The following is a 12,058-nucleotide window of genomic DNA, read 5'->3' on the forward strand; positions in this document are numbered from 1 at the left end:
CAAGAGCAGGCAATGCTCTTAACCACCATCTCTTTAGCCCCTACCAGGTTGGTCTTGAACTCACTCTTGTGGTTCAGGAAAGGCCTTGAACTTTTGATCCTTTTCCTCAGCTTGCTGAGCTGCTATAGGCTTACCACATTAGTTCCTAAAGATCTACAAGTTGGCCTGCAAAAATGTCTGGTAATTTTTGCCTGTGAAGGTTAGGCTGTGTGTGAAATCTGAGTGAAAGTGAGGGGTTTTGATTTTATTTAAGTCATCCATAAACACTATCTAGAGAAAGTCCACTAGACCTGATGCTTGTCAGACCTTAATTGCTTGAGCTGTGTCACATTTTTGTAAGTTTTCTGGAGTCTGTGTGCACCGTGGTACACTTGAGCCTTGTGTACTTGAGGGGTCTGTTCCAAGTCTCTGGTGGACACTGGAAACCTTAGGCTGTAACAGTAACAACAAGAACTGGTAAAGTGGAGAAATTGGCCTGCATGGTGGTGGCACACGCCTTTAATTCCAGCACTCGGGAGGCAGAGATAGGTAGATCTCTGAGTTCAAGAGTTGCCTGGTCTACTGTTGTGAAATTTAGTTTAGGATGTGTTACATTTGTTTATACGGAACATTTGTTTAATGATGCAAAGATGTGTTGCATTCTTTTATGTTGCATTTGTGTAACTCTGTAAAACAGTGTTACTTTGCCTGTCTGAAATACCTGATTGGTCCAATAAAGAGCTAAATAAATGGTCAATAGCAGAAATGGGGCCGGGCGGTGTTGGTGCACGCCTTTAATCCCAGCACTCGGGAGGCAGAGGCAGGCGGATCTCTGAGTTCGAGACCAGCCTGGTCTACAAGAGCTAGTTCCAGGACAGGCTCCAAAACCACAGAGAAACCCTGTCTCGAAAAACAGAAAACAACAACAAAAAAATAGCAGAAATGGGCTGGGCTGCCAGGCAGAGAGAATAAATAAATAGGAGAAGTCTAGAAGAGGAAAGAAGAAGGAGGAGCGAGAAAAGGAGGAGAGGAGGATGCCATGGGCCAGACACACAAACAGAAACATAGCCAACTAGGGAGTAGGAAGGAAAGAAAGATCTATAGAATAAAGAAAGGTAAAAAGCCCAGACAAGAGGTAGTTAAAGAGAAGTGGGATATTTAAGTTAGAAAAGTTGGCTAGAAACAAGCCAAGCTAAGGCCGGGCTTAAGAATAAGTAAGTAAGAATAAGCCTCTGTGCATTTATTTGGAAGCTGGGTGTTGGCCCCCAAAGAGTAAAAGAACCAACTACAGTCTGCTGTGTGAGTTCCAGGGGAGCCAGGGCTGTTATAGAGAGAACACCGTCTTGAAAAACCAACCAAACAATAACCAAAAACAAACAGAAAAATTAACAGTATTCTATAATGCAAGTTATTTAAAACTTAGGAGTCATTTCTGGAACTTGCTGATTGTTAGCATTAGATGTTGGTGAAGCCATATAAGACGGAGGGTTCTGTTGCTTTTTGGTGAGATGATACAGGCCTGTGGCCATTGCTGCCCCCTAGCTAGGTCATTGCTGGGGGGCATGTCAGGTGGAGTCTGTTTACTTTTGTTTCACTTACTTTACAGTGCTGGGGATCAAACTCTGGGCCTCCAGCCATTTCCCCAGGCATTGTTTGCTTTTTAAAGAAGCAGGTGATCATGTGTGTGAACTGATGTGTGACCTGCTTGTTTCATCTGCCATGTCCTGTATCAACACAGACACACCTGCACTTGCTCACATGCCCTCACAGCAGCACGCCAGCTGTAGGAGCAGCAGTTGTCAGGAGGCTGCAGAGGTCAGGGCACCGATGATCCTGGAGTATTTAGAAGTTGTTGGCTTATGTGTGTCCACAGTAGATGTGCTTAGAAGCTCATTGAAGAACAGTTGAGCTCTCTAGTATGGATTTTAAAAAGTCTGTTGAGTTAACTATTACTAATTTTAGATAAACAGTATAAAGTTAAACAAATATTTTGAAAACCTGTCTTAAAAAGTAATTACAAGTGATATTCAGGAGAGCACGTTTGTGTTTGAATAAGGCTTTTGCATTAGTGTGGAATTCCCCTGCTTCAAGATCTAGTGACTTTGTGGGTTTTGGTCCTGTTCCAGACCCTTCACAAACAAGAGGCCGTTTACAAATGTTCTTAAAACATCTATCAAGGAATTAACTGTCCTCCTGTGGCTTTGTCTCACCCTGCTGTTTTGGCAGAGAGCTGACTGACTGGAGGCCTTTCCTCCCTCAGAATCTTGCTGGTTTCCTCTGGTCCTGGTAGTTTTGGACTCTGCTTGTCTCATGGAAGCCTGACACTGCTGACTTTCTTTGCCATCGCCTTGACTCAAGGCCTCTTTTGATCTGTGCTTGGGCCAAGCACTGGGGGCTTTGGTAACTGGGCCCTCATGTGCAGATGCAGCTATGTCGTTGGCTGTGCTGTTGTTGGCTGTGCTGTTGTGGTGACCGAGAAAGCAGCTGAGGAGGAGGAGAGCCGTTTTAGTCCGCAGTTTATGGTTCCGGGACTCACTGTGTTTGAGCTGAGGTGAAGTAGACTGTCACCTTGATGAGAGTTGTGCTGGAGGAAGCTGCTCATCTCAGGGTGACCAGGAAGCAGGAAGGGTGGAGAGGACTCGCCAGGGACAAAACACACGCTTGAAAAGCACCCATGACCCATTTCCTCCAAACAAGCCCCACCCTCTAACAGCCTATTCAACTGACACCAAAACTCAGTTCCTGCAGTAGTCAGTCAGCCTGGTGACCCAGTCACTTCTGTGTACCACTGTTGTGCCCGAGTTTCTGTCCCCAAATGAATCCACAGAGTCAGATTTCCGATGCAAATTATGTGAGGGTTTTTAATATTCAATCTCAAGTTTGGACCAACACTTTTCCAGCGCCCATGCATGGTGGGTACAGAAAGTGTGGCAGGGAACCCTGGAAGGGCAGAACTTTTAAAGGGAAATGCTGTAATCAGGGGAGTTCCTGCCCCATCGACTTGGGATTGGGTAAGGAGGGCATAGGGTAAGGTAGACAGGATGCCTCCCAAGAACATCTGGACCTTGTTAAATTTTATGGCCCTGCTCCCTAGCTCCTTAATTGGCTAATTTAAGATATCTGTTCAAATTCTGCGATTGCACACATTTCTGGAGCTGAGATTGGCCCCCTGCTCATTATATGGCTTAAGATGAAGCCCCTTCTTTAAAACAGAGTTTGCAAAGTCAGGTTCTTGTGACCACATTTTGAGTGCAGGAGCCTGGGGGACACTTCAGGTTTCCTGGAGCTGGTGTTACAGAGAGTGATGGGCTGCCCAGCATGGACTCTTAGAACTGAGCTCAGTCCTCTGCAAGACTAGCATGTGCTTTTAGTCAGTGAACGGCCTTTCTAGCTGCTTTAGCTGGTTTAACATCATATAGAACCTAAGGAAGTTCAATGATTATATTACTCTTTCATTGCTATGATCAAATGCCTGACAAAAGCAATATAAGAGAGAAGACGCATGCCTTTACTCCCAGCACTCAGGAGGCTGAGGCAGGTGGATCTCTGACTTCGAGGCCGGTCTGGTCTACAGAGCGAGTTCTAGGACAGCCAGGGCAGCAGAGAGAAGGTGCCAAGGAGCAGAGAGAGTTTATTTTTGACTCACAATTTGAGGGTATAGTCTTTGATGGTGGCAAGTTGTGGCAGCAGGAATGTAACACAGCTGGTCACATGGAACCCATGGTCAGGAAGCAGGGTGATGAACGCTCGTGTCCAAACACTCCCCTTTTGAAGATTTGTTTATCTGTATGAGTATTTTGACTGCATGTGTGCATGTGTACCATATATGGTACAGTTGAAGCCAGGGCTCACTTGTCTCAACTTGGTTCTCTTGACTAGAGTTAGGACAGTTGTTAGCCACCATGTGGGTGCTGGGAATTGAACCTGGGTCCTGGAAGAGCAAGTGCTCCTGACTCCCTCTTTTATTTGTTTGGCAGTTAGGGTGGGTCTTCCATCTCGGCTAAACTAATCCAGATAGTTCCTCACTGGGAAGCAGACCAGAGGCGATGCTTGGTGATTATAGATTTTGTCAGGTTGACAAGCAGTGCCAACTGTCCCAGTAGCTTCTAGCTCTCTACACTTCCACCTTGGATCCTTTCCAGTTAGTTTTCTGTAAGGAATGAAGTGTAGGAGTCAACCTTCACTCTGCCTGTGGCCTCCACTTGCCTCAGAGCCTTTTCTTGAATTTGCCCATTCAGTAATCTTGGCATCTTTGTCAAAAACCAATATAAACCATGATTCAGGGCCTTAGTTTTAGACTTCTTAGTTCACTGATCTGTGCCTGTCCTTCTGCCACGTACCACACGGTCTGATTGTTGTAGCTGTGGTTTTACAGTTGGCAAATATGAGTCCTCCAGCCTTGTTCTTTCTGTTAAACTTCCGCCTGTTCCGGCGCCATGACTTTCCATGCGCATGTTATTTTCTGCAGTATTCCTGCTGGGGTTGTGGAGTCCTCAGATCTGTTTGTGTGTGGCCACCTGAATAACATTGTGCTCCAGTCTGTAAGTGTGGGGCGTTTGTTTATTTAGGCTTTTCAGAAATGAATGTCATTCCCATCACTCATACACCGTGGTACAATTTTAACTCTTAACGTGATCCCCTTTTGTTGCCAGGGTGTGTGTGTGTACGTACACACGCAGGAAGGCCTGCAGAACCTTGCTGCTGAAGGAGGAAGTGCTGCTAGCTTTTTTGCTTACATTTTTCTGTATTTGGCAATTTTTTTTAAGATTGATTTATTTATTATGTATACAACATTCTGCCTTCATGTATGCCTGCATGCCAGAGGAGGGCGCCAGATCTCAGTACAGATGGTTGTGAGCCACCATGTGGTTGCTGGGAATTGAACTCAGGACCTCTGGAAGACCAGCCAGTGCTCTTAACCTCTGAGCCATCTCTCCAGCCCATATTTGGCAATTTTTTAACATGAGTAAGGTTAGCACTTGTTAGACAGTGGTCTGTGTATTAGAATGCACTCTGCAGTTCTTAGTGCCCTTCAGTGAGGGTGCGTTTATGGGTTTTAGCAGTATCTATCACAAAACGTTAGGGTGTGGCTGTGTCTCCTTTGGACAGAGTTGACCTGAAGTTACAACGTGGAACAAACCCTGTTTGTTACTACCTGGCTTCTGACAATGGAAGGATCTTTTGACTACCACAGAAGAATCAGGGTGTCCCTGTCTATCCAAGTTGCTGGGACAGCAAAGGTACCTGTGTACCTTTTTCCTAGTCACAGCTTCCTACTGTGGTGTCCTATTGTCGACTAGGTGGGAACATACAGTCTCTGATGATCCCTGCTGCCTAGCCAGTGACTCACATCAGCACAGCATGTGGCCAGGTGTGTGGTGCTTGCAGCCCTCTTCCCTCACATGATCTGGGCCCTGCTGAGGTAGGAGCAGCTGGAGAAGCCTTTGTTGAACTGTGGAGTGGAACACTCCTGCGGGGTTTTGCTGAGGGTCTGTGGGTGGTAGGGGAGGTTGTTTGTGGGTTTGCCCACTTTTTTATATGCTGTGTATCTAGCCAGCCTTACTGTGGAGATTAGCAATCTTTAGTAATTGATCTCTGGTTCTGAGTTCCAGAGAGAGGGGGGGGGAGTCTTTTATTTTAACACCTCTTATAATGTAAGACAGTCTGCCATCTGTCAAGACCTTTCATAAAGAGAACAGCAGAGTGGCTTCTCTAACATGAGTGGCAGGTGGGGCCGAGCAGCTGCAGCATCAGGAAGGAGGCTGCTCTGACCCTCTGCTGTCCAGGCACAGGTTTCTCCTCCTTAGGCTTCACTTTGCAGCATCCAAAAATGAAAGGCAAGCTTCCAGTGGAGTTCCGTGTTTACAGGTGTATTGCTGTGTGGTCTGAGGCAGCTCTGGAGGACAGGCTGGGCTAGGCGGTCATCCAGGCAGGGATGGCAGTCTTTGGTCATTCTTCCAGTCTAGCATCTTGCAGACAAGAAGCCAGGGAGGCCTTTAAGGAGGCATTCCCTAAGGGCAGCAGTTATGGCACACACTCTAATGGTGTGCTGGGGAATTGTGAGTTAGGCCAGTGTTTGCAGTCAGTAGATGGAAGTTGTTCGTAGGCACCACAGGGTGTCCTTTCCTGTTCTGTGAGGTGAGGGTCTTTACTCCCAGAAGTGTGGGATGAAACTTGTCCAAATGCTGTTGGTTCTGTTTCTCTGTCCTGGGCAGGAAGCTTTTCTGTGGCATTTCCCACCTTTGGCAGGCATGTCCCTGCACAGTTTGCCACCTGCATACCTGTTCAAGTGGCAGGCATGCTGGAAAAGAGAAAGAAACCCCAGTTTAAAACAGCAGTAAGCCTGGGTATGCGCAAATAGCTTTGCTATTTAAGATGTGGGCGCACTTGAGGAAATGTTGGGTCATGCTTTAATGCTACGAACAACCCAGTAGACTTTTTTTTTTTTAAATAAAGCCCCATTATGAGAAACAAAGACCTGTTATCAAAGCATTGAGCAAATGCCATGTAACTCATTCCAAGGGCACTACCCAGTTTTTTCTTACTCTAGACTCAGAGGTGCCAGCCATAGTGAGACCCTACAGGCTACCTTCTGTCTCAGTCTTGTCTGTCTGTCTGTCTGTATCTGTCTCTCTCCTTTTGAGACAGGATTTCTCTGTTATGTATCCTTGACTGGCCTGGAACTCTCTACATAGATCATAGAGATCCGCCTGCCTCTGCCTCCCGAGTGCTGGGCTAATAGCATGCACCACCATGCCTGGCTAGCAGGACTACTTCTGAGATGGTGTCTTTGTCCGACCTTCTGACTGCAGTTTAATAAAGGACTCCATTCTGCATCTTCCAGCTTTGCTCAATAGTAAAATAGCAGTAGTTCTTTTGACCCCCTTAACTGAGAAGGATGGGGATTGCTGAAAGGTGGCAACCACCTCCATAGTGCTGGACAGATCTGACTTAGGAGAGGAGGGTCCTCAGGGGTCCATCCAGGCCCCTGCAGCATGAGAGAGGAAAACTCAGCTGGACCACACCCTGTGAAGGTGACTATGCTGCTGCTTCCTGGGGCATCATCTGCCCTGGCCTGGTGCCAGGACCCCAGGGGACTGTCAGGCAGCATGTCATTCCTCCAAGGAGAAGAGCTATTCACTCTTGTTTTTGAAGTAGCACAGGATTGCTTTCCAGAGTCAAGGCTTGTCACTGAGGGAAAAACTTGGCTTAACAAGACACTGCATTGTTCTTTCGAAGCCCTGGGTGTGACTGCACATGAAATTAAAGGGTTTTTTCCCTTGCTCTCTTAATTGTGGAGCTAAAATAGTGCAGCTGGTATTGTACAGATCTGTGTATCACTGTGTATCTAAAAAGAACTCTATCAAAACTTTAAACATATTGATATTGTTTTTGTTGTGTTTTATCTGTGGGAACATATGTGTCTGTGTATACATGTATGCGTGCAGATGCATATCTGTGCCACATGCATGTGGAGCAGGAGAGCAACTTCAGATGTTCATCAGGACAGCTTGTTTCATTGACCTGGGATTTGCTGATTTGGTGAGGCTAGCTGACCAGTGAGCCTAGGAGATCCCCCAGCTCACCTCCCCAGTGCTTGGGTCAAAGGCGCAATGGCAGGTGTGACACACCTGCCTGTTTACCTGGGCTATGGAACCTGCGCCCCCAGATCATTTTTCTTACTTTTATGTGTGTCAAGGTGCTTGAGTCATAAGTACAAGTGTCCCCAGAAGCCAGAGGAGTTGGATTCCCCTGTAGCTGGAGTTCCTGGTGATGGCGAGCTGCCCAGTGAGGTGCTGAGTATCAAACTTGGGTCATTTGGAAGAGCTGTATGTGTTCTTAACTGCCAAGCCACCCTCCCCGCTGCACCCTTTGTTCTTTTTGTTGTTGTTTTGAGACAAAATCTTATGTGGACCAGAATGCACTAGATGTTAGGCACCACTACATCCAGCTAAGTTTGTATTTTATTTTATTTATTTATTTATTGTTTTTTGAGACAGAATTTCTCTGTAGCTTTGGAGCCTGTCCTGGAACTAGCTCTTGTAGACCAGGCTGGCTTTGAACTCACAGATCCGCCTGCCTCTGCCTCCCGAGTGCTGGGATTAAAGGCGTGCTCCACCACTGCCCGGCCTAAGTTTGTATTTTGAGAAAATCTTTTCTTGTAAGTAAAGATGGCTTTTGAGTCAATATCTTGTAATTTTCCTTAGACTGTGAAAGCCCAGGTCCTTATCACTGTGAGGGTTTTTTCTGTGTTAGGCCTGCTGTCGCAGGGAGGCAGGGCTGTTTATTATTTATTTATTTGAGACAGGGTATGAATAGTACAGGACTTGTTTTTTACTGGTCTGCTGGCTGTTCCAAGGTGACCTCTCCCATGCTAATATTGGAAGCTGTCAGCCAGCATTTCTGCCTTACTAAGTTTATGTAGTGGAGAATGTCCACTGTCTTTTCAACTGTTGATACGGATTGTATTAGTGAGCTTTGGAAGGTGGAGTTGGTCTTTGGCAGTACCCCTCTCCTGTTTCCCTGCCTTCAGGTCTCAGTCCTCATCTAAGGCTCTAGGATTTGAACAGGACTCCTATAATGGCTTGCTCTAATTCTGCTATTTACATACTAAGAGTTGACTGGGTACAAGTTGGAGTCTTAGGGCCAGGTGGGTTTGCTGTGGCCTAGGTTTCTTTTCTATTGAGCATTAGTGGGAGGATCACATGTGTGCCCTCTCTGTTTGATAGGTACAAAATCACATTACATTGGAAAATTCAAAATATCCTTTGAAATACATTCCTTACTCCTCATCTCTTTGTATGATTATTCTGTGCCACAATTCACACCTCGGTCCTCACAGGAGTTGGACCTCTGCCGACAGTCACCTAACTAGGACTGCAGTGTGCTTGAGTTTCTCTATGGTGCAATTATTATGAAACGCTCTGCTGCCTATGCTTAGCCTTATGTTTACGCCTCGGGTCTAAAACAGCTGAAACAGCTCTCAGAAGAGCGGCAGTTTGTTTAGATTCTCCGTGTTCTTTTTTAAGCAGTGATGGTATCCTTCTCCCACTTCTGAGTCACGGCAGGCTTTGCAGTTGTATTTATTTCCTCATTTTTAGGGGCCCTGAAGACACTTGCTTTGAGTTTGGTGTTTTTCCTGCCATCCTGAGTTTCCCTCTTGACTACCCCTTGAGTCCTCCGAAGATGAGATTCACCTGTGAGATGTTCCATCCCAACAGTAAGTGCGTCTGAGTGTGGTTGACAGGCAACAGAATGGTGCTGTGTTAGCAGGAGGCAGGACTCCTGCAGGCACATGGGATGCAACACTCCAACACCACGTTTCTGTATGTACATTTCTAAATGACTGGTAGATTCCAAACTGGCAAATCAGTTATGGTGCGAACACCAGGATTTCCATTTTGAAGGTCAGCTTAATGTAGAGAAGCAAAAAATGTTGGAAGTTAACACTAGCTATTCAGTCCATCCATCCCGCGTTGATGGGCTTACTGCAGCTTTCAGGCCTTGAGAGCTTTGTGGCCTTCATTGGCCTTTGTCACAGTGTCATTTTTAATGACAGAACATTGGAATTGGGTTAGAGAGATGGCTTAGTGGTTAAAAGCACTTGCTGCTCTTGTAGGGGACTCAGATTTGATTCCCAGCTCACAGCCAAGCTCCAGGGAATCTGATGCCCTCTGCAGGCATCTCTGGAACCAGAGTCTCTTTTAGTACACAGGCACACATACAGCAAAACACTCATGCACATTAAGAAGTTGGAGCCAGCCTAGTCTTCCTATAGCAGTGCTAAGGGAATGCTCTTTTTAGACGGGATGTAGACACTTAAGAAGCCTTGAGATTCCTTAGAGGTGACATGGTGATGCAGTCAAGCCTATTGTTGACTGGGAAGTAAGGCAGTACCCAAAATGGTCAGAGTTTAGTCTTCAGAAAACAGTTTGTGTCAGTATGTGTGGGAAGGGGCACAATATTACTGCCAGTAACTCTTCTGATTGGGATTATTTATTTATTTATTTATTTACTTTATTTCTGGTATTATATATAAGAGATTTGAGGGGTGAGGTGCTTGATACAGGGATCACACTGCCCAGGATGATCTTGAACTCCTGATTCTCCTGATTACATCTCCCAGGTGCTAGATTCAACGCATGTGTTACGGTGCCCAGCTTACCTAAGAGAAATGGGGCAATGTGCTGTATTTTGAGTGATGGCTTTTAGAGACATGTTCCTTCTTGTAAATGATTTTTATTGCCACTAATAATGCTGATCTTAAAGATCTGATCCTGGAGCAGAAATTCAAGTAGGATATTCTGTTTTGTAAAAATAATACCTATTTGACACCAGGTTTTTTTGTTTGTTTTGTTTTTGGTTTTGGTTTTTAGTTTATTTCAATTTTATGTATTTGGATATTTTGCCTGCATGTATGTCTGTGTAACATGTTCATGGCACCCACAGAAGCCAGAAGACTTGAGTCAGATTCCCTGAACTTAGAGTCAAGGACAGTTCTGAGCCATTTTGTGGATGCTAGGAATCGAACCCTGGTCCTCTGAAAAAGCAGTCAATGCTCTTAACCACTGAACGGCCTCTCCAACCCAAATTGATGTCTTTTTATTTTGTAAAAATAATTTTGAAGTAAGTGTGTTGCTAAATGTCCACATCTTCTCTGTACTTAAGTAATCCAGTTGCCTTGCCTCTGCTCTGACCATATGGACATGGATGGGGCGGGGGAGTCCTATCAGTTGAGCTAGGGGTGTCTAAATCCTGCTCTTCAGAGTCCTGTGAAGAGTCTTGGCTTCTGGGTACTTGTATTTTGGAATTTTTGTCCACTCACCTTTCACCTCTTTTGATGGGAATGCTCAGAGAAATCCATAGCAAGGTGGAATCCAGTTAGTTGTGACTGGTTAATGCTAGGTAGACTTGGTCCTAAGCCCCGTTGTCAATCCCTAATAGGTCTGGCCTACTGCTGGTAGGCCTTTCTGGGATTTGTGCCATTAGGAAGTGACCTGTTACTGCTGTACAAATAGCTGGGCCTCTGTCTGCAAAGCCTCCCCAGCACAGTGGCACCATATCTGGGCTCATGTGGCTGCCTCTGCCTTTTACAGTCTATCCTGACGGGAGAGTCTGCATCTCCATCTTGCATGCCCCAGGTGATGATCCCATGGGCTATGAGAGCAGTGCTGAGCGGTGGAGCCCTGTGCAAAGTGTAGAGAAGATCCTGCTTTCGGTGGTGAGCATGCTGGCAGGTGAGCTGTGAATTCTGTTTTCTGTTACTGTAACAGGCCTGTACTTTTCCAAGTGTGAGCATACTTCCGTGATTACAGACTATATAGGACTTGCTGGATTGTTGACAGTTTGCTATTCTCTGATCTTTGGCATTTTCATTTATTGGGACCCCTCTGTGTGCCATAGTACAGGGGTATAATGCTCAGGACAACAGATAAGATACCCCAATGTGAGGTCCCCATACTTTCAAGGAACTCGCAAACCCACTGACAGTTACCGGCCAGTGTGGTAAACCTGACTGCCGAAACACTTCTCTAGGTCTCTCTGCAGTGAGTTGGGACACTAGGAGTTGACAAGGGAGGTGGGAAGGAAAGGCATTTGGGACTGAGGAGCAGCTGACAGGGACAGGAGCCCTGGGACTGAGCCCAGTGGGCAGCCCTGGGAGTTGCATTGGTTGCTCCATCCTGCAGTTTTGCCTTAGAAAGACCATCTGTGTGGAGCTGGTAGGTATAGGGATTGGGATGGGAGCAATGCTTTTGACTGCTCAGTCTGATATTCAAACATTTGTATACTCCCGGCCAAGAGAATGGGTGGATTTACAGGGGCTGGAGAGTGCAGGCTTTCAGACTCCCCTCGGTGTATGAGGACTTGTATTGCTTACTCGGGTCCACGGAGGTTCAAAGCAATAGGATTCAGTCAAGAGAAGTTGGGGTGTGTGGGAAAAGGTGTTGACCAGGTTGGGGGTGGGGTTCCTGTCCCATCTGGTCCTGCAGTCATTCACTCCCAAATAAACACACAGAGGTCTACATTAATTATAAACTGATTGGCCTTTTAGCTCAGGCTTCTTCTTTTTTTTTTTTTT

General features: G+C 46.0%; 1 protein-coding gene across 1 annotated transcript in view; it reads left to right on the forward strand.

Annotated features, from left to right (window-relative positions):
- The window catches only part of Ube2g2 (ubiquitin conjugating enzyme E2 G2), a 25,863-nt gene that overhangs the window by 11,550 nt on the left and 2,255 nt on the right, over positions 1-12,058 (forward strand). Inside the window, exons 4-5 of the mRNA XM_005360250.2 lie at positions 9,081-9,199; positions 11,076-11,216. Coding sequence (XP_005360307.1) covers positions 9,081-9,199; positions 11,076-11,216 — 260 coding nt within the window. The remainder of the gene's footprint in view (positions 1-9,080; positions 9,200-11,075; positions 11,217-12,058) is intronic.

This window comes from Microtus ochrogaster, linkage group LG2, assembly GCF_000317375.1.
Source record: "Microtus ochrogaster isolate Prairie Vole_2 linkage group LG2, MicOch1.0, whole genome shotgun sequence".
NCBI classification, from domain to species: domain Eukaryota; kingdom Metazoa; phylum Chordata; class Mammalia; order Rodentia; family Cricetidae; genus Microtus; species Microtus ochrogaster.